The 26,137-nt window shown below is 47.0% G+C and overlaps 1 protein-coding gene across 2 annotated transcripts in view; it reads left to right on the forward strand.

Moving 5' to 3' along the window:
- Positions 1–11,510: 11,510 nt before the first annotated feature.
- The window catches only part of LOC142560126 (uncharacterized), a 49,717-nt gene continuing 35,090 nt past the window's right edge, over positions 11,511–26,137 (forward strand). The window contains exons 1-2 of one of the 2 annotated variants that reach the window (XM_075671959.1): positions 11,511–11,795; positions 25,744–25,830. In XM_075671959.1, the coding sequence (XP_075528074.1) occupies positions 11,628–11,795; positions 25,744–25,830 (255 nt within the window). In that variant the 5' untranslated portion in view covers positions 11,511–11,627. The remainder of the gene's footprint in view (positions 11,796–25,743; positions 25,831–26,137) is intronic. The other variant, XM_075671960.1, reaches the window with a different exon arrangement.

A 26,137-nucleotide genomic window follows, 5' to 3' on the forward strand; every position in this document is an offset into this window, starting at 1 on the left:
CTTTCAAAACTATGTTCAGTCACTTCTCGGAAAACGGTTAGTTATTAGAAGAAAAAATAAATACAAAACCGAAGTTTCCATTTCTCAACTTGGTGCGCGGTACAGCGAAATTATCGTTTTAAGGAATTTTCGTTCATTCCAGGCTATTTCCACAAATACATCGCTCCATGTCATTTGCCGCAACGCGTACGCGCCAGTGAAAGAAAGAAAGAAAGAAAGAAAGAAAGAAAGAAAGAAAGAAAGAAATTGAAAGAAAGAGAAAGAAAGAAAGAACCCAGTATAAGAAAGGTGTTCATTCAGCTTTAAGACGTTTCTCACCGAATAATTTAGCACTTGTCTCATTATTTCCACGTGGAGGTCAGACGAATTACGTGAAACTTGCTGAGCCGGAAGCTAGTGGAAGTTCAAGGGATTTGCCACGGCGCTTTCTTGCGGTTACCGTACCTACTTAGTAACTGCAGTTCCCGCTGTAGCTACAACTACCACAACCATGCCCAAAGTAATGCTTGGTAGAGTTAGGTGACTGTCCTATCATGTGGCGGCCACACACATCACGCACGCACGCACATCAACGATAATTTCTTGAACCAGCCGCCCCTGCAAAAGAGTAAGTGAATAATCGCGCATGTCTACAGGAGTCATGTCTACAATGATCCCGAAAAAATCAGTTTTCATTTGCAGAGAGAACGTTTGGCACAGGACATTAGAGATTGGTAATAACGGCTCACAAAGCTATTCCCCGTCCAAAGCTATTGTCATTGACTTCGTTGTGCAAACCCTCAACGCAGCTCAAACCAGCTCGTCCGATCTACAGTCTCTTTTCCGTGGGATCACGCTTCCACCCCTCACCTTTCCCCTCCAAATCTCCGCCCCCAAATGAAAAATTTTGGTGCCGCCCTTTTACAAGCGCTGGAAATGTCAAGAACATCGAAATATTGCCGTGATTAATACTACAATAGCAAACGTCAAGAAAAAAAATTTCCCGGGTGATTAGCGCCATCTACACGTAAAGCACACTTCGGTTTCTGCGCAACCTGTAGCCTCCGTGATGGCCAACGAAGTGCTGCGCCACCTGGCACAAGAAAGCTCGGAGGTCATGCATCCGTCGTAGCGTCGTCGTGGTACTCGTGAATGGCTGTTAGAACATGTGGCGCCCTCTACACACTACAACGCAAAACACACGCTTATAGGCGCCACCATGCGAACTGCCTTCTCTAAGGAGGCAGGTATCCTTCCTTTGACCTGATGGATCCTTACCCACATCTAAGGCCAAGGGCTAACCGCTCTAAGAAGAGTTTCAATCGATCAATCAATCAAACTGGAGCAGTTTCTCCTGAGATTTGACGAAGCACCGGTGACCGCTCACGGAAAGTGTTGAAATCGCGGCGGAACCTAAGAACGAGCTTTTCGCCGTGCGGCTTATTATCGGCCCCAAACTAACAAAACCACGTAGGTAATCTCACATGTTCTCAATGTTTCTTTCTTACTAAATTCCGAGTAGTCGGAGTGATTGATCATTCGGAACACACGACGTCCTCCACTTGGTCCAAACCACTCATAGTCTAGTCTGCACAGGCTCAAAGTTGCTGCGGCGTCTTTTTCAGGCCACATATATGTTCTTTTGTTACCCTAGAACCGAACCAACACCTCCTATACCTGAATCGAACGCTAGACTTACTGCTCCTTGCACAAAAAATATATGCATGAGTTCATTATTCTTATTATCCCGTTATGTTTCGTCATGTCTTACACTGTGCTAGGGTGTCTGGTCACCCTTCTCTACGACCTCGCAGCCGACAGATATCAGGACCACGGCGAGGCACGGCTAATCATTTCTGGGGTTTTACATGACAGAACCACGATATGATGATGAAGCGCGCCGTAGTGGGGACTTCAAAATAATTGCTATAATGTGCACCCAATCCGCGCTACACGGGCGCTCCCGCATGTCGCCCCCATCGGAATGCGGCCACCGTGTGGCCAGGATTCGATCCCTCTACCTCGAGCTTGGTAGCGCAACGCCAAAGCCACCACGGCGGGCAGGACGAGGCACGGTGCCTAAACCAATTTAGCTGCTCAAAGGGAGAACTCTAAACGCTTCGAAAGAAGGAACGCAGAAGTTACTCCCCAAACCCGGGCAAATATTTTGCGGCCATTGCCCTGTTTCGGTTAACCGCGATCTGTCGCAGGCAGCTATGCCTGACTAGCGAAGAACAGCAACGAGATCTCCGGTCTCAAAAAAGGTTTAATGTGCCTTTGTTACAGCTAGCTCCCGCTCAAGCTTCGTGCGCATCAGTACAGTCATCCTGCAAGAACATTAGAAGAGCCCAAAATACGCTTACAGCCAGTACTACCACCTATCGGAGGTATAAGAAAGCAACCGCGCTGTACTCAGCACAGCCGTCCCTAGATGTCGCTACGTGTACATTAAATAACGAAGCGGATCTTGAGTGGCGTAATTTCCGCGCTACAGTGCGTGGCCGTAGCATATTCCGCGATGGCCAAGTTTGGATTTTTATATATATATATATATATATATATATATATATATATATATATATATATATATATATATATATATATATATACACACACACACACACACACACACACACACACACACACACACACACACACACACACACACACACTTTCTTTTTCGTGTGGAGCATCCATTCGCTGCTTTAGTCACTTTGACATGTACTGACATGTACCCGTGAAATCAGCATCATTCACTACAATGACCGCGGCGGTTTGCGCAAACGGTCTTTCCCGAACAAGGAGCTGCTGCGGAGCAGCACGAACTGAGCTACTGCGCACAACACGCCGACAGCCATGTTGGTCTTACGGGACGCGATCCCAACAGGCCCTCGGATTGCCTTAACAAAAAAGAGGCCAAGGCAAACATTCATGGAGACCTAGAGAGAGAGAGAGAGAGAGAGAGAGAGAGAGAGAGAGAGAGAATACAGAGAAAGGCAGGGAAGTTAACCAGAGGTAGTTCCGGTTGGCTACCCTGCACGGGGAGAATGGTTAAGGGGGATAAAAAGAGAATGAGAGTGGAAGGGGGAGATAGAGAGAAAGCGAGACGAGCACTAACAAAGCGCTTACACTAGACAGCGGTTGGGGGCGGCGTTCTTAAAGTCTATCGTGAAGCCCCGTAGACCGCAGGAACTTTAATAACCCGAGTAAGGCCTTCAACGCGGATGTTCTTTCAGAGCACTGACCTAAAGCTTTCAGTTCTGATAGTGGACGATTGTCCAACTGGTCCAGTACTCTGCACATCACTTGTCTCTGGGCGCTAAATCGCGGGCAGACGCAGATTGGAATGGCCAACAGCCCCACGTACGACACATGCAACAGCGAATAGACGCTCACACATATTATGGCTACCTAAAAGACCGTCCGCGGGGCGGCGCGACCACATGAGGGTGCAGCACCACGACCGGTTCTGGCTCTGGGTTCCATTGGGACGAACAGATAACACGTGGGTCGACTGGCACACACGGCCAAGTCGTGCAACCTTTTAGACGCATGCATCATAAGTTAATGGAAATGTTTCCACCTGACTCGTCAAAAATCACAACAGTGCGAGCCCACAATTCGAGAAACTTCTCGCCTAATTGATGTCGCTCCCGGGTCAGATGGAAGCAGATTTCTTTCCACACTTTTGCAAGCACTTCGTGAAGGCCCCGCGCCCTCTCCCCGAGAACTTCATCACAGCGTGCTAACCAAACTTGGTATGAGCAATGAACGAGAAAAAGCACGAACTGGTTTGTCGCCTACTTTGGCGACGGGAGCAAGAAGCGAACAGTTGGGATGGAACACCTGGAGGCCAAGTAGGCCCACCAAATATAGCCGCTGGAAGAGAGCTGACGAGGAAATTTATTCATCTGTAGGCACGCTTACAACTGCGGTATGAACGTAATGTACAATATAAGGCATCGCTCATGTAATACATCATACTTGATATAAACAAAACAGATCAGCAAATGATATCGTAAATGGCTTGACACTGGCTTTGCCGCACATAACAACAACAACGACAAAACATCATTAGAGGTTCCATGCAAAAGCAATACTGCCAGCCTCGAATTCATGAATGACACCCAGAACAGATACAAATAGAAATTGTCAGCTCAGACAAACAGAGTTTGAGCATCATTCTGGCTGTAGGAATACGGTCAGATACCGCATAGACCAGCGGCGAAGAAACTCTGCTTCACCGAGTTTGAACAACTGTTCAAGATGACCCTATACTACCACCCGTAGTTAGGGCATTCTGGGGTACATTGATCTATTTTACTGCCGAGATCATTCTGCAATGTGCCGAAACGGCCACCAATATAGCGCTACACAATGGCGTCGTCAACGATGTTCATCTTTCTAGATCACTATTTGCAAAACCAAAGTTGTTGCCCAGGTCCTGCGCAGCATTCTCAAAACGAAAATATTTAAAAAATGCAACAGAGTCGAAGACGCACGAACGCTAGGTTAATATTTATTTTTTCGCAATTTTTTTTATCCTAAATTTGTTAAACGAATCGCAGGCCACAAAACTGGATCCTGTTCACCGCGTAAGGTAATACAGGACGCGAAGGTAATACAGCCAGACTAGCTTTTCGAAAGTAAAAGCTGAGTGCGGTGACTGCAAAGGGGACTCATAATCGATACTTCAGGATTTATGGTGGAACAGCGTGCATTGTTCCAAGAAAAAAATTGAGGTGCGTAAAAGTAGAGCCAGGTAATGAAGATGGGGCGAAGCTATTTGGGGTTGCACGTTTTCCGCAGTTCCAGTTTTCAGTCACGAATGCTGACGTTGGTAAAAATAAAAAAAAACTCGCAGTTGTCCTTATCGATGTTTTAAGATGGGCGAATGGGAAAGGTTTGTAAAGCCTACTGTAATTCACCTTAATCCACCTTAATCCTCTTCAATCCACCCTAATTCATCCTAATCCCCCTTATAAGCGTTTCTGATCGCCTTAATGTAACATAATCCAGCTGAGTCCTCCTTAGTTCACATTAATTCACCCTAATCCAGCCTAACCCAATCATTCATCAATCAAGAATTAACTTTACTAATCATTAATGATCTTTTATGCACGGCTGGACATTATTTGATTAGCTTCTGGCCTTCCTTGGGTCAGTGGTATTTTCTGTACCTCACAACGCGACCTTGAAACAGATATCTAAGGCTTTCGCCTTAACAATTGCATAACCATCGAAGGTTCCTACTGCAAGGGCACCAGCATATTCATTTAGGACTAATATTTGGTGAATCGAATAACATTGAATCAACACAGCGACACAACATGTCGTCACCGCCGTAACGAGTTATGTACGAGGCGCAAACTGCAGCGGGACTCCAATTTCTCGTTTCAATAAGAACACTGGGCGCCATCTAGCAACGCCGCCGTGAAGCCTGCGCGTATCCTCTGAAATGCGTGGCGCGCTGGTGCCAGCGACCGCTCAGTAATTTTTCTCTTGCCCCCCCGCGCACTCAGTGGAGCATACTCAGCGACCCAAGTTGCCAAGAGGTTGGTTGAAGAGTGGCCCATACCGAGTGTATTCATGGGACAGCTCGCTAAAGCGTCGGCGTTAAAGGCGTTCATTGAAAGCGGCACATATCCAGTGCATCTGTGGCACAGCCTGCTAATGCGTCGGGTTGCTGTCCTAGAGGAACCCTCGAGATGCTGCTTCGATTGCGCTCACCATCGGATAAATTTAAGCGGTCTTTTTCGTCTTTGTGGAGCGGCACACACCTACTCGCACATACCCAGTGACCCTAGTTGGCATCAATAAATTCGCAGCTCCGCCCGAAAGGCGAAGCACCGATTGCGATAGCAAATTAGTAGATAGCTGTAGGAAGCAAGGATAGTAATTTATCGGCAGTAGAAAGTTGTGAAAATTCGCTTACTAACTAAATTAACAATGATAGAATGTGCAAGCGTGATTCAACGATGACGTAGAAAGAAACAGACACACGGAGACAGCGCTATCTTTACGTGTCTGCTTCTTTGTACGCCCTTGCCGAGTCGCGCTTACACATTCTATCATGGATTCAAACAAACTAGCTCGCCAACGTCTTTTAACTAATTTAAACAGCACGGTGCCATGCGCGCACAGGTAAACATGAACACACATCGCTCGATGACAGTGGAAATTGTCTGTGAAAACGCTGGAGTTAGGAATCGCGGCAGCAGCCTCGAGCCAATGCCCTCCATGCATCTGTCGCTTCAACGCGTACGAAACGTCGAAAGCACCGCGTATACGAAGCTACCGGCACTAAGCGCACTCTGCAAGCATCGCAGTTCGCTTTGAAGATGAGCTCCGCACTTTAGCCACGTCGCAGACCGCTTTCAAGATACACAAGCGGCGGCAACGCGACCCTACGGCGTCCGCCAAAGGCGTGTACTATATACAGCGTTCGCTATTCGTGTGGTCAACGCCGTAGTAGACGCCGCGGTCTTGTCCACTCTGTACGGAGCAGCGGGCGAGGAGGACATCGAGGCGCCGAGCAGCCGCCGGAGAAGAACGCCCCTCCTTCCTCGTCTCACCTCCCTCGTCTCACCTCCCTGCCTCGCGCGCCACAGGAGAGGGCACACATCCGGGCCGCATTCCCCGCTCGCGCACGCGAGATCGAACCGCGTTCGCCGACTCACCCTAACACCCTTCCACTCATACGGAACCTCACGGCGACGGCACAAATACGCCTGGAGTGTTCATATAATTGCTATCGCAATAAAATGTTCATTGAATGCCAGCACGGGAAAGTGGCACATACCGAGTGCTCAAAGTAGGCTTCGAAAAGCGGCACCTAGCAAGTCCCGCATGCACTACAGTGGCCCATGTGGGCGTAGAAGAGGTTCGTTGGGGAGCGGCACGCATGTACACATTGGCACATACTCACCGCCGTTTTCATAAATGCATCTTGACTTGAAGCCCACGATTGGCTTGATTTAAAGGATTTATTTCTCCCTATCTGGCAGATTTTACCCCGGTCTCCATAACACACAATGTACCACCTGCCGAGCGCCCCCGGTAGATCTTTTCCACTGTTTGTGGAGCAGCCCCACGCCCATGGCGGTAGAGCCTATTCCCAAGCCTTCCCTTTCCTCGTGGGAGGCCGCTCTTCGGGCCACTTGCTCGGATGACCAGCTCTGCCTGGTGGACCGTGCTTGCCTAGAGATGTCGGCCAAGGGGCTCCCGCACGTCTAAGGGCCCAACCACATTTAAATATATCCAATAAAGTTTTATCCATCCATCCATCCTTCGGCATAGCGTTGGACGGGATTCACTCCCTGCAGGACCCCCTTTAGTGTACCAGCGCGCCTGATGAAGTAATACGTTTTAATAGATTCCCGACAGACATGCCAGGCATCAGGACTGGAGATGTAAGGGCCGGGAAAAAAACCCGGAAACACTGGGGGGAAACCCGAGTCTTTTTCGTGATTTTTTTTTTCAGCACAGAAAATGTGGCAACAAAAAGAAACGCTTACACGTCTACGTAGAGTTATACTTGTCATTGTCACGTACGCAGCATAAAGACCGTCAGGTGTCTTTTTACGATCCTGCTCATCAACTTCGATTTGCCGCTACCCGGACTTAAGATCCAACAAAGAAAAACAAACGGAAATGCGGCGACGATGACGACATGAAAACGGCAGCACGGTTTTTACGTGTATTTAATGCATGCTTTCAGTTTCGTTCACAAACAAAAACGTTGCGTAGCTTTCAAGCGTAACGTAATACAGGACGCCTTCAGGGCTTTGGTCCAGGACTGACGTCTGAGACTCTCCTGAAGCTCGTGGGCAGCCGTCAACTTGTTGGCGAAGCCTTTTAACTAATCGGCCGCTGGCACGTATACCTTTTAGGCTGCTGCAGGTATTTTCGCCATCTGCCGGTTGTGAACAAAACTGCTTTTTGATTGGAAATGGTCACGCGAAGCTTCGCAAGCATAGAGTTTCTCACTATAACACCTAGAGGGAAATCTGGCGTCGCCGTCTATGGGAGTTTCTTAAGGGGCGCCGTGCCGTCATGGGAATGACGGTATGTGTGTCTGCGGGGCTTGTGTTGGTTGGTGTTGTACGAGGCTTCGTCTAAAACGTGGATATGGATACACAAATAACGCGTTCTTAAAAGTAAAATCTTCATAACATGGTTCCATTCACGCAAATCGCATCTTTACTCACCTACAATGCATGACGAAGGGAAGAAAAACGAGAACAGACGACGAACTGTTCCAAAAGCGAGCACGAATATCGTGGTCTGTCCTCCAATTTTAGCAGCCAGCTGATACTTTTTACGTTTCATATAACTGTACATGCAACAACACCTTCTCATAGTTAAATAAAACATGTTTTTGTGTAATAGTAACGCTAAAACAGCTTTCGATGCGCTGTTTTAGTAGAATATGAATCATTGTGACAGACGGAACGGTGCTTGCTGGCTCTCCGAGAACGATGCCAATCCGAAGTCGCAATATACCGGCATTCCCATGCATACACTGCAGCGCAGCGGCACCAGATTTCCCTCTAGGTATTGTAGTGAGAAACTATGTTCGCAAGGGCTCGCAAGTTAACGTGTTCGAACACTCGTCTACACGCACAATCAAACCTGAATGTGGAAGCAGCCGCGACCGATTCGAATGAGAGTGTGGCCAGCGAGATTGACTCGGACACCGAGTTACCTCATCTCAGTTTATCAGATTAGCGACCTTGCGTAGAAGAGTGCAAGGCGCTCATTCCATTGTCTTCGTGTTCTCTGCGCTATGATTGCATGTAGTTGAGGATGATTACTTATTTTTATTGCTGGAATAATAAATACCAACTATTTGAGCCGGTCTCGAAATTTTCAAATATTCCTTAAAAAGAAAGGAAAACCGGTTGTTTCCTCCCACTCACAATTTCCGGAAATGTTGCATCCCTAATCAGGACGAGGCATCACGAGAGCGACACAGCCAAATCTTCAGATTCCTCCGAGTATGTAGCGCGCCGCGATACTGGGCCACGATGCCCCTCGGGTACGAGTCGTGTCGCTGGAGTACATCAAAGGGAACAGGACCCCCAAGGGATTCTCCCCACGCTCTCCTTCCTTCCTAATTCTAAATAAACGCATTTTACTCTCTCTCTCTCTCTCTCTCTCTCTCTCTCTCTCTCTCTGTCTCTCTCTCTCTCTCTCTCTCTCTCTCTCTCTCTCTCTCGTGTGCTGCGTGGCGCCATGCAGCTTGCGCGTGTTGTTAGAAAACCATGTGTGAAGTTCAAGCGAAGCGCTAAGCAAGCTTGCCATTGTTTCGAGTCCTCGTAAATAAGCAGGTTTATGGAAATAGTAAAGCACCAGCGTGTGCAGATCCATTACTCTGCGACAAAAAAACAGACATCGCAGTTCTTAAAATGCGTCTCCAGAGCGTGCTCCTGAAGCAGACAAGTTTGCCATGAGCGTTTGCAACTTATACGCGAAACTGTTACAGTGTTTCAGGGAGGTTTTACAAACGTCCTACTCACAGATCAGCGCTCTATGTCGGAGCTGCGTATATTTCTTGAATTTTTGTCCGTTATAACGACGTCTCAGTGGGTTCAGTTGACAGAACTGTGATACTGCTTTTTTCATTGCTTAGTTACATAGGTGCAGGCTTGATCCTAGTTGTTAATTTTTTAACTTCAGAATTTTCAGGAATTTTCCTAAAGAAAACTTGATGGCCACAATAAAGAAAGTTTGCTCCCTACAGTCAGCAATTTCAAATTTTCCCTATAGATGTAATACACGTCATCAAGTACGGTGCAGCGTATACGCTGAGAAATTGAAGGCGGCCCTAATCTTCGGCGTTGGTGTTCTTGAGGTTAACTTTAGGCGGACGCATCGCATGAACCAAACACCGGAGGCAGCTGTTGTCCATTAATTAGCCGGTTAAATATCACGCCACCTTCTCGTGTGTGACGTCAACAGTGACGTCATTACTTCCGCTTTCTACTTCCAGGTTTCCAGGAATTTCGCAAAAGTCGTGCCCACACGTGTCGGGTCCATTAATTGCTTTGACGTGCGGTAATCAGTGATTTCTAATTATTTCTAATGATTCCAGACACTTCCGTAACTCAACTTGTAACTTAACTTCTGCTCTAATATATCTATACGAAACACATGAATTTTGTACCGTTAATTTTTTTTTTCTGATTTACTTTGAATTTCATCATCAGTCGTCTCAGTGATTGCTAATTCTAATTATTCCAAACACTTAGATAACTCACCTTGCAACTAATCTTATTATCTGATATATCTATAATGAAACCCATTAATTATGTACTGTACTATATTTTCCTATTCTTTTATTTATTTTGAATATATTTGCAGAAATTCTCTCAGAAGTTCGATCGCCTCAGAAGGTGAACCCGAAGTACTGCGCAAGAACGAAAAGTGTCGCTCGATGCTCGTGCCAATAAAAAAAAAAAAAAGAAGAAGAAGAAGAAAAAATTTTTTCCGTTCCCATGCAAATAGCAGCTCCTACGGTATATAACCGTTCTTAATATATATGCAGTTGCGCTCAATACAATAAGAAACACGATCGAGTACAGTCACGGCATCGAAAATAGCGCGCCGACTATGCGACGCTGCTTAAATTGAGAAAGAGGATGGCAACGTGCGCCGCAGGTTGCTACATCTCTAAAACAATTGACCCGGGCAGCACAGCGTGTTGTTTTTATCCACGGATGACTCGACGAAGGAAATTTTTGCGGGTCGCCAGCTTTGAAACGCAGTCGGGACAACCTGTCGTTTCTCTGTGTGCGTGCGTGTGCTGTTAAACTGTTTACAGACGCCGGTGCGTGAAGGCTAGCGCCCCAGGCACTGGACCGTGCTATACTGATGAATTCGCGCGTGAAGTGCTTGTTTACGCGTACGCCTTCTCACTTACTTTTGCTTATTTATTCTTGCCTGATCAGTGTATTGGGGATTTCGGGATAGCAGGCTTGCATAGTGCTGGCTTCCCATTTTTCTTAATTTAAGACTTAAATGAAGAAGAATGTAAAGTTAAGATGAAATATGTAAACAAAACCAAGAAAAAACGGAAAGTAGCAGTCGCTCTCAAACGCGATGCAGCCCACCTCGTCTTCGTCTGCTCGATCAAATTGTTTCCATGCGAAACGGAACAGACGAACAGGAAAAACAGATTAAACTTCAGGTGAAACTTCAGATGAACCAGTACATACGAAAAGATAAAAGGTAAAAAAAAAATAGATGTCACTAGCCCTGAAACATACACGATGCATTCCACATTCGATTGCCACCCCCCACCCTTTTGTGTGTGTGAGGAAGTGTAATGTTCGCATGTTTACAGGCGAAACAAAAGCAGATGAACACTAAAAAGAAACGCACAGAAAAAGGAACAGACGATCCAAATACGGCGACACGCGACAAAAAAAAAAAAAAAAGAAAAGAAGAGGGAAGAGGACAAAACCGAAAACAGCTGTGCGCATCTGCTTTAAACGCAGTCGGAACGCGCTTTCAAAAGAAGGAAGAAAAGAGCCACGTGATTCACCGCGACACATGCGTGCCGAACGGCAGGCGCAAAGGGCGACTTTCGAGCGGGGTTCAAAAACCCAACGCCTCAACCCGACCGAAACGGACAGTTCCCATCGATGCTGCCCTATCTTCGCAGGAGCGTCACGTCTCTGCTACATGGCGTCTCTCCCGAGCCTTTCGGAGAAGACGACATCAAGGCAGAACTAGAGAAGTTGGCCGAGTCGCAGCGGGATCCAGGTACCGGCGCAGAGCAGCCGACACAGACGCCGCTCGGCGACGAAGCAGTGAGTGAACCTATGGCGAGCCGTGTTCCGCGTTTTCTCCTCTCTAACCTGCCTTTCATTTCCCGGTGTGGTAAACGGAACCCGACGTGGCACAAGTATGGCCTCGGCTGTCCTCGCGCCAAAAACAAGAAAACACAGCAAGTACAAACAGACGTAACGCCTCCTCTCTATACATCGCAAGGTGTAAGACTTGAGGAGGACATGAGTTGTACGCCACGGTGGTGTTGCCTATACAACGAAGTTCACTAACATTAGTTATTCATCCTCGGGCATGCGTTAGAAGAGAAATGGAAGCGGATCAGTAATGACGTCATGTTTAAGAAGATCTGACCACTTTCGAGAAGTGGGTCCTTAAAACCTGTGGCGAGAAGTGCCGATGAACAATTAAATTCACGTTTATTCCTCCAGAAAGCGTCCTGGAAATGAATGTGGGCTAAAAGGTCTACAAAGCAGCTCGTACAATCAGACATGAATGCACACATCAGAAATCAACGCTGAACGCCAGCTTAAAAACCACCACCAGTTCAAAAAATGAAACAAGAAGAATCCAGGTACAATTAATCTAACGTAACACAGCGTAACAAAACCGAAATAACATGTTCCAGTTGTTCCAGTTAACGCTCAGCAAATTTCCCCACATTGCTGATAAGTGTTAACTGAGACATCCGTGGAGCGCTAACCGCCATGTACTCTTACAGAGTTTTTGACCATGCTCGTGTGTGCAATTCCAAGCTTTTCAAAAGGACAACGTCATTTGTGGCTTCTTTGCTTATCTCTTTGCTTACTTCCTACTTCCTTAATGCTTCCCTTCCTTTTCTTGGTTTCAATGCTTCTCTCTCTCTCGATTTCTCTCTCGATTCCTTCAAAGCTTCTTTCGTCTACGTCATTGCTCCTTTCTTTCTCTAGCTTTTAACTTCATTGTTTTTTTTTCATCTTTGCTTCCTCTATTGTTTTTCTTATTCCCCAATTTCTTGTTTCGTTTCTCGGTTTTTTCTCGCGAATTCGATTTCATTTCGCCTTCCTTCCCTTCCTTCTTTCTCTCATTTCTAGCTCCTTTCTTATTCTCGCCTTTCTTGCTTCCTTCCTTCTCCTCTTATTCCTTATTTACTTGCGTTCTTGCTCCATTCTTTCTTAGTATATTTCCTGTCTTTCTCCAGATGAGTTTCCAAGCGGGATAGGGGCCGCCGTCACTATACTCGACAAAACGCGGTATATGTATGTAAGGCGAAGACGTCTCCAAGGTCGCGACACCGTTGAAGCGTCGCATGCAATTGAGCCAGCTGCGCCTGCAAAGTACGGACCCCTATCACGCCGAACTGTTAGACCACCTGTCGCGTAATGAGACGGAGAGCATTCGACGCGCCAGCTATACATCAAGGACACGAGAAGAGTTTAAAAAGAGGCGTGCTCGCAAAACTGCTTTCTATCAAAGACAGCGACGCGTGACACGTGCAAGACGTTCGCACCTGCATAAAAAAAGACGCGACCTGCTCCACTCTCGCCGCGACGAAATGTCTAGAAATTTTAGGCTGACGCTGACGCGCTCGCACCTGCTTCCGCGCCCAGCTATTCTGCGTCTTCCCTATTAAACGGCGGAAATCGAGCGGCGCCGCCGTAACACGTATAACAACAAATAAACGGCGGCACATTAACAGACACCTGCCAGTTTGCTATGTCTGTGAACTCCGCGTAGCACCTGTGTCAGTGAAAAAGAAAAGGAAGGTATGCGTTTACAGTGCCTACGACCTGTATAGAAATGGGCGGCACGGACCAATGGCGGAACGCGAAATTTGACCCAGAATTGTTCGGTACAGCGGCTTGGGCGATTTTATCGAATTTAGTTAATGATGTAAATGTAAAAGTAAAGCAGCGAAGTGCGGTCATAAACTACATGTGTGGTTAGAGAAAAGTAAGACCTACAAACACAGGCGTTGACCATACTAACTGAACTTTACTGGCCAAAGCACGTATGCGTATATAAATCGTGCAAGGTGAGAGGGTTATCGAACACTATATGTATTTTCCCCAAGAATTCATTTTGCTGTTTCATTGCACCCGGCCGCCGTTGCCACGTGCCTGCAACGTAATTATATTTATAGTAAATAAATTTGTTCGCATCGTACGCAACATGCATAATTGGAAACCAGCGGGAAAAGCTGTCGAGATCGGCAGCTTGACTAAGCTACAGGAGCCCCGATAAATAGTAGCTGCACAGTTACATGATTGCATACACACAAACAGTATGTAGCGAACCTATAGAAATATATTAACAACACTGAGGAACATAATGAACGGATCGCAACTGTTTAGAAACAGAACATTATACATTAACAGCAGCAATAGCCATTGCTAACAAAAAGTCAATGTCACATGCACAGTACGATAGCAGTAGCAAAAAAATATTCGTAGGAACATTATGTTCCTATGAATACGTCGTTTGACCTAAAACATTCATTTGGTATTTAGCGCCCGTGTTCGCAGTTCTTTCCTGTAGCCGCACATTTATTTTCTTAACTCACTTCTCTGCTTACCGCTGCTTTTATGTGATGATTCGGTGTAGTACACGCGCACAAATGTAGCATTTACGCTAAATTATATAGTATATCACAAATAATATCTCACACGATATAGTATCCTCAGCAAAAAAAGAAAAGTGATACATATGACACTTACTCAATATCTCATATGATCCCATAACATTAGTGGATGTGTGTCACGTGTTATATGAGATGTTTTTTGACAGGGTCACATTAAATTCGGAAGACTGGGGAACGGACTTCTTTCTTTAAAGGGCCCCTGAAACGGTTCGGACAAATTTTGTAGACGCGTAGGGTACAGCTTAAGTAGAACATTCGCACCACAATTTAAGTGAAGCGTTACGTATTAATGGAGCTACAAGCGATTAGAAGTTACCCTCCTCCCTAGCCATGTTCTTCCTCCTCAACTCGTTCGCCGAGCGAGCGGGGCTAAGCTCCGCCTTCACTGGTTCTGTGTCACGATGCGACGTCACATCGTCCACTTCCGGTTGTTTTGGAGCCCGCCCCCGCCCGCGCGAGACCGCTCCGCTAGCCGCTTGGCCGTCGATCGCAAGCGAGAGCTATCGAAGCAGCGTGCGTTGCGAGCATTCTGTCGTAGCGCCGAACGTGTCTTGTATTCCGGTAACCACAGGCAAGCTGGTCTTTTCGGCAAATGACTGTAGGCATAAACTCAAGCTGATGAAGGAACTTTAGCGTAGACGTACGTGAGCGGCCTGATCGGTCTGCACGGTCCGTACACTTGTTGGTGCAGAGCTTAACCAGCCAAACAAAGCGCTAATATTGCTCTAAACAAGTGTAAAACATTTTAAACATTTATAAAAACGTGTTCACGATTACACTCCTGCGAAAAATACACACCAGCAGCAAAGAAGAATACACTTCGTTGCTGCTACTGTGTGTGGTTGAGCTCTGTGCCACCAGGTGGCTGCACCGTGCAGACCATTCGCATTTGCCCTTCTGCTCATCTCATGGCTCATCCCGTTACGGCAAAGTCAAGCGGCCAGACTCTGTCCCCTTGCGCTTGCGTTTTCCCTAATACCGGACTCGGGAAACGCTATTGCGTTAGTAATCTTCCGTTGTAAAGTGACGGCCACAAACGCGCAAATCCTGGCACCGATCGGATAGCGGCAGTCCGATGCGCAGCAGCCAGTTCGCTCGTACGCTGCCTTGCAGAGGGACACGATGTCGCAGCTTGACACATTGCCAGTCGCTACGTTTGCAGTCCACAAGGCAACAAAGTCGAATCATAGTGCTCGCGAAAAGACTGAGACCGACTATGACCGCGGAGCTCTCTTCAAAATGGAGTACGTTGTAACACAAGCAGACGACACACGCTGTGTGCCGGAAGTGCTTAAGTGTACTGAAAAATTATTCTTGTGCATTCTCTTTATGTTACTTTCTTTTCATAAAAACAAATTAACTAACATTGCAACTATTACGAAGATCATTTGTTTACCATAAAATTGGAGAAATTATCGATCACGCGCCCTTGTCAGCCAATCGGATAGCTCGCCCCACTGACGTCGTATGGGTGATTTCGGTCATATGGGTAGGGGCGGCTTAAAATTCCGCCGAGCAGTGCGCTGCGATCGGCAGCGATGTGCATATTTAAAACCTTATAATAAATTACACGCTTTACGCGGAGCACTTAGATGTGTCAATTAATGATCAGAAGGGACTACTCTAACGACTCAATACGTTTGTAGAAAATCGTCAAAAGCGTTTCAGGGTCCCTTTAAGTCTTCAGTAACCGATGCGTAAACTAAGGACAATATTAGACCTGCAAACCAAAAGACACGCAGAAGTAAATCCTTTTCTGAATAGCAGTGCTCTGCAGCACAAAGGACGTCAAAGAGAAAACAATTTGATTGATCGATGAAGTTACATGTACCGAAAACACAAGGTATATGAAAGAATCCCTAGTGGATCGCTCCCGGTTATTCTTCACTTGTATGTTTTCTTCAACGCGCTACTCTAACGTTTTCTTGCGTCCCGCCTACGCATCGTTACGCTGCCGCCGCGTTGGGGAATTGAACCCTCGACTTCGTGCTCGGCAGATGAAAACGCTATATATAGCCACTGAGATACCGCAGTAGACAGCTTAGCGCGTCAGTAATCGTCTTTCCCTTTAGGGATACGGCAAAGCTGGCAACGACGTCTTGTGACGTTTTGTTTAACTACGGTGCGTCCGTGTGAACATAAATTGACTCGCGTTCAATTAATTACGTCGCTATACCAACGCCTTATGCAGCAGTAAAGTAGAAGAAGGTAATCCATTGGGAGGGGGGGGGGGGGGGGCATAAGCTATGTGCGCTCTCTCGTTAAACTCTGCGTCACAAGAATGGCGCTGCAAGCGCTACTGATGCCGTTCGATCGCTTCTTCGGTGACCCGGTAATCTACAAACGATGAGTTTACGGACAAGCTAAAACTGTCTAATGTTTTAAAGAAACCTACTTTCATGACACTTCCTCTCCATTTACCCCCTTCGTCTTTGTTCGTTTCGAAAAGAAGCAGGCTTCTGGGGTTACTGTGCAAAAATAGGGGAAGAAAAAGGTTGCCACTTTTTGGGCCGAAGTTCCACATAAATGCCAACGGGGTCAAAGCCAATCACGCACCTGGCAACCTTCGAACTTTAAAATTCGTACGTACACGACACAAAGAAAAAAAAGGGAAGGGAAGGCGTAGGCGAATTGTACGCTCTCCCCTCACCCCTTTCTTTCTTTTTCTGTCGTTTACTGAAGATCTTGCGAATTTTGAAATTCGCAATAAAATATTCATCGTTTAATATTCAGAATAGCCCGGGTACTTTAAATGTTGCCCTGGGCAACACGCCTTTTCGGGGATAAACGATGAGTCACACTTTTAGACGTCCGCACAAATGCGGCAACCAACTTGTGACAGTGTAGACTGACACGCAACACATTTGTTTTAACATCAAGGCGACTTGGAAGTGTATGGTATCGGCTGCTTCAAGAAATTGTTTTAACTTGCGAGTCGATGCATAGCATCTCTCTTATGTACTTTTCATCATCATAAGACTCGCTACGGAAGGTTCAGAGACCAACGAGCGAAGCTCTTCCGCTAACATAGTTCTCTCTCTCTCTCTCTATTCCGTGTGACTTGACGGCACATTCTTAAAATCGCAAAACGAGCCCAAATTCGCAAACGGTACGGGAAATTCTGGAGAGTTTGGCACGTACCTATGTGCAATCAGCTGCGTTATAAACATATCTATATTTTGGACAGCGGGGCGGGGCTTCTTGAACGTGCAACTGAATCTAAGCAACACACGAACGCTCTCGCATTCCGCTGCCACATAAATGCAGCCGCGACGGGGAGTCCATCCCGCGACGTTCTTGCACGGCAAACGAAAACACCACATCCACCGAGTCACCACGGCGGATAGAAGCAAAGGTCGGATAAAAATAGCGAAGAAAACATACACGCGCATTTAATATGTGCGTACATTAATGTCAAGCAAAATGTTGAAGGCAACCGCTGTACACGGAGGACGAGTTATAACCTCGCAGAAAATGTGCGCTTCGCAGCATGATCATATGAGACATGGCCGCCGGCCGCGTAAGCAGATGAGTCATACTCGCAGACAATAGCCGATTGTGCTGCAGCCCGAAGCGTGGCAGTCGCCCCCCCCCCGAACGAAGGTCTTGAGGATCATGTTTGCGTATTATAGGCTCGTGGCGAAATGCGTCCGCGGTGCACGCATATATCGCTATTTCCCATAAAGCCTGGGTGGCCAAACTGCCGCGAAAGCTTGTCAACGCATTATCCTTGATTTGTTTCTTTTCTTTCTTTCTTTGTTCTTTGTTCTTAAGCGAAGCTTTCTTCGCGAGCCCTCCAGGGTTTCACTGACCGTGGCTGCTCTGCGCTACTGCAGTCTTGCAGAGTAGCCCACACTTCAAAAAAATAATAATAATAATAATTGCGGGCCTTTCAGAGGGATGATCGAACTTTGGTCTCCCAGCACGGCAGTCCGATGCTCTAACCATTAGCCCGCAATCGCTTACGCTTCTCTTTTTTTTTTTTTTTTTGGTTGCCCAAATGAACAGCACAAGCGCGGCGAAAGGTATATGCGCATTCGGGTATACACCCTTCTCGAGGAACTAGCTTTGACGCCGTCGAAGTTCGCGCATGCTTAATAACAATGATTAAACCCTCGGGGAAGCCCCTCAGGCTTCTGGGGTTTGACACTGGTACACAGCTACAATTCTGCTGACGCTTTCCTCGTAATATAGCATAGCAGAAGAGACGCCGTGAACATGCACAGCGCACGCCACGGCGAAGAAGCACAAACGGAAAGGGCGCGAACGCGGTCGCTGCATTGATCTCGACGGTGTACGACGCCGCTCTTCTGTGCACGTGTAGCAATGCGCGCTTTTTCTGCGACACACCAGGCGTCGCACCGTCGATGTCAATGTTAGGGCGCTTCGATGCGCGCGCCCCCATCCGAGCGGCGGAGGGGGGCGCGCGCATCGAAGCGCCCTAGTCAAACGTTGCTAGTCAATGTGTAGGTTACCCCGAGCTCAGGTCGGCCAAGGAGCGAATGACGACCTACAAAGAAATTACTGCCCACTTTAAGAAAGAAAGACAAATCTTCCCAGAACCACATAGATCTCTAAGTAAAACACAACAAGTCAGTTCGCGACAGCTCCAAACAGACACTTTCTTTAATCCGTACATATACTCCATATGGTTCCCAGAGCAGTTCAGCCCCGTCTGTTCTCTCTGTGGGCACCATAAGGCAGACACACCACACATCCTATACTCATGTAATCAAGACAAGCCGTCGAACAGTCTGCAGCTCTCTACCCAATTGCAGTGGGAGGCCGCGCTGCTCAGCTCGGACCCGGAGGTTCAACTCCGAGTCACGGAGCGGGCCGAAGAGGTCGCCGAACGACATCGTCGGTAGGCCACCTGGCGTCCGGCCTAGAAGAGGAGCTCACTGCGGGGAGGGGAACGTCACCCCAACCCCCGCCTAAGACCTCTTCTATAATAAAGTTAATCTCCTCCTGCTCCTCCGTTTCCAAGTCGACATCGGCGGCTTCACGCACGCGGTGCCTCTGAGCAAACAACCCTTACATTCTACTACACCTATATTATAGTACACTGGAACGCAGGAATGAAACAAGCAAATTTACAGCGCGTGGGGCGCTGCCATCAACCGTGGCCGAGGGTGCATGGAAGAAATAAAAAATATAGGACGGATCATTACGTCACGCAGCCAGCCTAGGCGAGCGAACGCTCCACGAAGCCACAGCGGTGGCCCAACACGTGACCTCTTGCGTCGGGATCAGGGAGCAAGAATCGAGATTTGCCGAGACGTTGGGTTCCCAGTAGCTGTGCCAGTAGTTTTTATTCGGTGCGCGTTTGTTCGGCTGCCCTGCGGTGGCTCTGCCTGGAGATCGGGAACCCTAAAACCAAACGCGCACTTTGACGCGCGATCACGTGTTGGGCCACCAGGTTTGACTTCAATCGAGTTGCGGTATGCTCCCTCCTATTTTTTTTTTTTTTTTCCTTCTTCCATGCTAGGGTGCCTCTACATTGAGACGCTCTACCGTGGCCGTCACCATCGCGATGCAAGCGCTCCGGGAAGCCGGATAGCTGGCAGTTGGTATCCTGAACGCGGCCAAGTAAAAGTGGTTGTGGTGGTGCTCCACGCGTGTGTCTGTCGGTCTCCCAGAGCCTTAGCTGCAGCAGTGTGGCTCAGAAGACAGCCCTGAGTCCGCAAGCATTTCATTATTCGTTTCACGAAAGCTCGATCCCTTAACAAGTGTTCTGAGATGTGCGCTGGATCTGCATTTTCTTTTTTTTTTTTACGTGGCTGGTTTTTTGGCAAGTATGTATGAAAATTAGATTCTATACAATGTAACACACGTACACTGTGGCTTCAGCTGTGAAACTGCATCATGTATGTTTGAACTAATTAATTCGCCAACTCATTTAGTTCAGGAACTTGTCTGTGAAAGTACATGGTAAAATTAAAAGGTACATGGTAATTTCGGTGCGGTTTGTTGCAGTGAAATTGAAATTTCGGAATGTAGGAGCTAGATTATTTAGATCAGTAATTGCTTTAAGATAATTCTCGAATACTGCAAAATTGTAAACATGGGAGTATCGAATGAACTGGGCAAGAAGGAAATATAGCAATTGTGTAAACTCTATCTATTGAGACATCTAGAGTTGACCAAAAAAATGTAGTATTGTATAAGTATACCAGTAATTTGTGAACAGGGCTTTGGCAAAATCTCCGTAAACACTGTAACGATTTAATCTGATCATTTAACTCGTACCAAATCTGACCGTTTCAGATGCAGTTTAGAGAAATGAGATGCATGTTTATGTCGCAGTTACTGGTTTGTAAAATTAGCGCTTCAATATTTTTTAAGAGCTCCTCAATCTTGGAAAACGTTTGCAAAAAAAATTTGAGGCCCTAAATCAAAATCTCTTACAGTATTTCACTCCTAATTACATCAGATTTTATTCACATCACTTATTTACATCACATGGTGGCCCCGTGCTGGAATTAAACCCTTCCTCATAAACAAAGCCGTAAGCGTTGACTGCAGCATATGGCTTCTGAAATGTGCTGCAGTCGTGAACATTGCCCAGCAAGAAGGTATTTTCTTCGATAAGCTGCAATCTCGGGCAAATTGTTTAATCGCCAGGCGCGTTCTTCAGTCAACGCCCGCGACTTGCATCGCGTGTCGATAACGACGACAACAGCAAAAAAAAAAAAAAAAAAAATAGTATACGCTTAGAACCGCCCCCATAGCATACCCCGTTGCCTGCATTCACAGAAACCTCTGACACTATGTAATTGTTCGCAAGAGCAAATTCCTAATCTAGATGCTGGACATGTCGTTAACGAAGACGGCCGGTCAATGACAAGGACCACTTAAGAAGTGAAAGCTTCGTGAATTGGGCCCCAGATCCATATCACAATCTCGATAAATGTGAGCACATAGATTGCCGCTAACCTCCATTGATTCGGTGACGGCTTTTACAACAAGCCGAAGCACGATATAAGCAGTACATTATTTCTCAAGTTCTGTTTTGAGTTCTTTTGAACGCTGTAAACCGATTTCCACACTTAAGGGTGCAAATAACTCGCACCTTTAGTCAGAAAGCACCCTTAACGGGCCCCTGACAAGGCCACATGCAAATTTTGGTTATAAGCTTGAAGTTGTTACGTGCCCTCTAGAAAGCGTTCTACCGCAAGAATTTTTGAACTTGGTTCATTATTAGCAGAGATAGAAATATTTCAAGTGCCGCGAACCCCTGACTTCAGGAGGCGAGCGACACCGTCAACAGAGACACTCTCTCCACTTGTCCCCGTCCAGCCTTTGCAAGCTAAATTCTTTCCCTGCGTCGTCCCATACCGGAGCTGGAGAATCGCGTGACAAATGCGTCACGTTCCCCGCCTTCTTTCTTACGTAAGGCACCACTGTCCTATGTATTTCCTACAACATGACAATGTGAGGTCCCACATGAGGTCCCATTGCAGTCTTTGACTTCGGGACCTCCTTCTGTATGTTAACATCTTATAATCTTTCTAATCATATCAATAAAAACCGATTCTGATTCAGACAGTTCGTAAACAACTGCCCCCATACACAATCAACGAAACGGCTTCAACCCTCTTCGAACAGCCAAAAAGAGGAAACTATTCTTTGTCGAATGTGAGCAGTTTGCTAAAAATGTGCGCAAATCTATAGGACCGAGTACACAAAGAGCTTTTTCGTTCGTAAGTACTATTTACGTTTAGTGTACGGCCACCTTCGCTGTGTGTTCAACATCACGGTAAGCTGACACTGTCGCTTGCGAGCAATTCTATAAGCGTAGGAACTTTTCTGCACCTGCGCGTCTTGGTTTTCATGTAGGCTCAAAACTGTTTGAATGGGCTTCCTTGGAAACTCGCGATGTAGACCATAACCGACTTTATCCGAGCTAGAAAATCGCTCCTGCGTCCATAGCTGCCCCTGTCACTGCTGCAGTGGGTAGCATTCTCAACGACTGCACTCTTCTTTTGATTCCTTACCGACTACCACAGATGTCCTTTGAATGCACTAGCCCGTTTAATAAAGACCACGTAAGCAGACACGCGCCCTCTCCCCGCCTCTCTGACCTTGCTCATGTAGTCGTCTGTCCTATTAAGGGGTGCGCTCGGGAAAAAAAAAAAAAGAAAGAAAAATATAGAAGGAACCGAAAAGGGCTCCGCGACGTCAAAACACGCCGTCAAGGTTTTGCCGCGCGAGCAACGGCATGTCATATTTTTTTTCTCTTTCCACCCTCGCGAGGCTTGGTCTCTGTTTGCACGTTTCTCGAGAAAATATGCCGAGAGGAAAACCCGCGCTAATGTTTGGGCCCATCCGGCTCTGCGGGAGCTTCGCTGCTGGCGACCTTTTCGAACACGCCTCCGCGCACCAGTGTTACTCGCAGAACTGCGCGGAATAACCTGCAACACTGGAGGCCTTTTTCGTACCGTTGGTTGAACTAGTTCGGTGCAGCAATCCGCGCGACAACTGTACTCCAAAAAAACGACTGAGTACACTTACAAGTACTCTGTGCGGTCGTAGTTCTCCGTTGGGTAAATTGCACCCAATCAGAGTGAAAGTATTGATTTTCTCGAAATTTGAGTTATATATAAAGGTGCCAGAGCTTCAGTTTATAGGGTTTTGCGTGCTGTTAACATTGGTTCACACCGAAGACGTGTAGTACGTACGTTCGTCTTTCTTTGGCCGACATTTGGCGCAGCTCGTTCCTTGAGATTTTACGCGCAATCGAAACTGTGCCCGCCTTTAAGCAGGTTTGTTAAAAGCAGGTTTGCTAAAAGCAGGTTTGCTATAAGCAGGTTTGCTAAAATAAATGTGACAAATTTTATTCAAAAATTGTTGCAGCAGCTCCGTAATGAGACCATTTCTCCGGCTCACACTTACTTGATTAGGGAGCGGTAGAGCTGAAACCTGTACGATTAAATCGCTGTGCCTCTCAATATGGAAGCATCTTATTCATGGAGAAAAAAAAGAACACCGGGAGGTGTGTGTGTGTGTGTGGGGGGGGGGGGGGGTAGCAGCGCACACATATTTAAGATTGCCCTGAGCACATACATATTTAGCACATACATCACATATTGTGTGATACATACGCACGCTATTAACCCTGATATACATATAATCGGAGCGCACAAGCAACGGAAAACCTGAAACAGCACAAAATGACAAACAACGAACTTTTTATATCACGGCGGCTTTTTCCTTAACGCGACTGTTGTTCTCGGCATTCAAGAACTTCTCCAAGTAAACTCGATCCGAGCAGGTATACCCCCCTTTTTAAAATTAGAAGACAACGAGCGAAACTTTTATTAGCCAAGAGAATTCATCTTTTCGTAAGATTTGAAGAAACATGCGTAAGAACGTACAAGACGAGCCCGAATTCGTGAAACTTACGGGAAACTCGGGGAGATTTGGCAAGGACTTGGCAGTTTACATCAAATTCTGGGGTTTAACGCGGCAAAAAACTAGAATCTGACGACGAGGCACGTCGAAGATCGTGAGGCACGCCGTAGACGGCAAGCCGGGGATAACGGATTAATTTTGACGAACTGGGCATACCTTTAACGTGCGCCTAGATATAAGCACACGAGCGCGCTTTTTCTTCTTTGTTTTTTTTTTTTGGGGGGGGGGGGGAGGGGGGCAACACGCCGCGGCGGGAATCGAATCTGCGACCTCGTGCCCGGCAGCTCAACGCCATGGCCACACCGAGACCGCGGCGGGAGGGAGCTTTGGCAACTATGAATAACTCCAACTGGGAAGATTAAACGCAACGCATCTTCTCTGTCCGACCAGTAGAACAAGGCCGCCGACTGACGTTAAGGCTGCGAGCAGCGGTGCCCAAAACACACGCGTCCCGGTCGGAACGGCGCACTAACAACAGGTGTCCAGGACCGACGGGACTCGATCGTGGAGTCAGAGTCCCGCAGGGTCACAACCGCGAGTGTGTCACACGCACAGAACAAAGCTCGTTCGAGCGAAAAAAAAAAAGGAAAACGTTAAAAAAAAAACGAGCAGCAGAAGCGAGAGAGAGAGAGAGAGAGAGAGAGAGAGAGAGAGAGAGAGAGAGAGAGAGAGAGAGAGAGAGTTGCGAAGATTGATGGCCAACGTCAAAGCCAAAAGGCTCACTTCGGGATCTCGCTTGCGCGGCGAATCCCTCTGTTACCGAACCCCGCGTTTAGTGCCTCTGTCACCGTACACTGCAAACAAAGTTGCTCGTTTGCACCACCTAAAGGTAACCGCGGCAGCGCAGAAAAACTGGGCGAGTCGTCGTGGTTACATCGTAACAAGCCAACGCACAGACTCCTCCCCCCTCCCCCCCCAGAAAAAAAAAATAAAACACGACATCGATTGGATCGATTGATTGTCTCACCCAGCGAAGTGTCGCGTTCGGCCTGTGGTTCTTTACGGTTAGGTAACCGGCGCTTTTTTTACCGCTACGTGCACATCTCCGTTTAGGGTCACGAAGTGACCGTCTCGTCACGTCCCCGCAGCACCTGCCAAGAGCATCGATTGGCAACGATTCAGCGCCGGGGTGCAAAGTGCGCTTGTAACACACAGTCCATATATACTTTCGTACTTGACAGCAGTACACTTACTCAGAGCTAACTTTCAGGTCTACTAACTTTGGAAGGTTGGCCGAACAGGTAATATTCCCTCATGAGTGGACACTAAGAGCAAATGAAAGCGATATATATATATATATATATATAAGGAGAGAGAGAGAGAGAGAGAGAGAGAGAGAGAGAGAGAGAGAGAGAGAGAGAGAGAGTTGTGCTCAGCACCAGGACGCTATGGCTGGGTTTGCTAAATCGTGTACTATATATAAATGCAAGTTACACTAAAGACAAAGTTAAGCTTATTAGCAAATTACCGTTCTGCGAGACCCAAAAATTCACTCTCGTCGTTGGAGAAAATTCACAGTGCCGCAGCGTCCCCAAGGCGAGAACATACTTTGAAATCCACGTCACAGTGACGTAGCGGCGTTGTATAAAGGCACGAAAATGAAAAAAAAAAAAAATGTTGCACTCGCTTACTCCTTCAGTAATCGACCTCTTACCGCGAAATGACGTAATGCTTTTCATTAGTGCCATTTAAACTTAATATTCCTGTGTAGTGTTCGATTAAAATGCAGAATGGTTTGAAGGATTAATCGATCAATGACTCAACCCTGCTTGGCAGCAACACTGTCCGTGCTCGGCCAGTATTACAGCATTACAACAAGATATGCACGCGTAGCAGCCGGAAAAAGGAAACGATCTGCGGAAGTAGATGGCGGAAGTCGTTGTTTCCGCCTCGGCCGGGCAACTGAAACACGGAAGTCTCCCTCTTTTTCGTTACAGGCTGATGACTACGAGGATGGAGAACTAACCGACACCGCCTCGGTGGCCAGCGAAACCGGAGTGACGGAGGCGCGCACTTCAAGAACGGTGAGTCGCGCAAAAACTGTTCTAACGATTGCTTCCAATCGTGCGTGAGAAGGCGGATTTCCTTCGTATGCCTTGCGGCGAACACGGGATACCTGTCATAAATATGGGGGGGGGGGGGGGGGGACGCCGGAACAACCATTTCCCTAACACAGCGCGAACGACGACGCAAAGAACAAACAAAACGAAAATCGCGACCTCTGGGTATAGTGAAAATATATCAGTTTTGAACACGCGCGATAGGTATGCATGGGGGAGCTATACAGCATTGCATGAGCAGAAATGTTAGACGTCCTTAGCAAATAAGCTA

This window comes from Dermacentor variabilis, chromosome 10, assembly GCF_050947875.1.
Source record: "Dermacentor variabilis isolate Ectoservices chromosome 10, ASM5094787v1, whole genome shotgun sequence".
NCBI lineage: Eukaryota > Metazoa > Arthropoda > Arachnida > Ixodida > Ixodidae > Dermacentor > Dermacentor variabilis.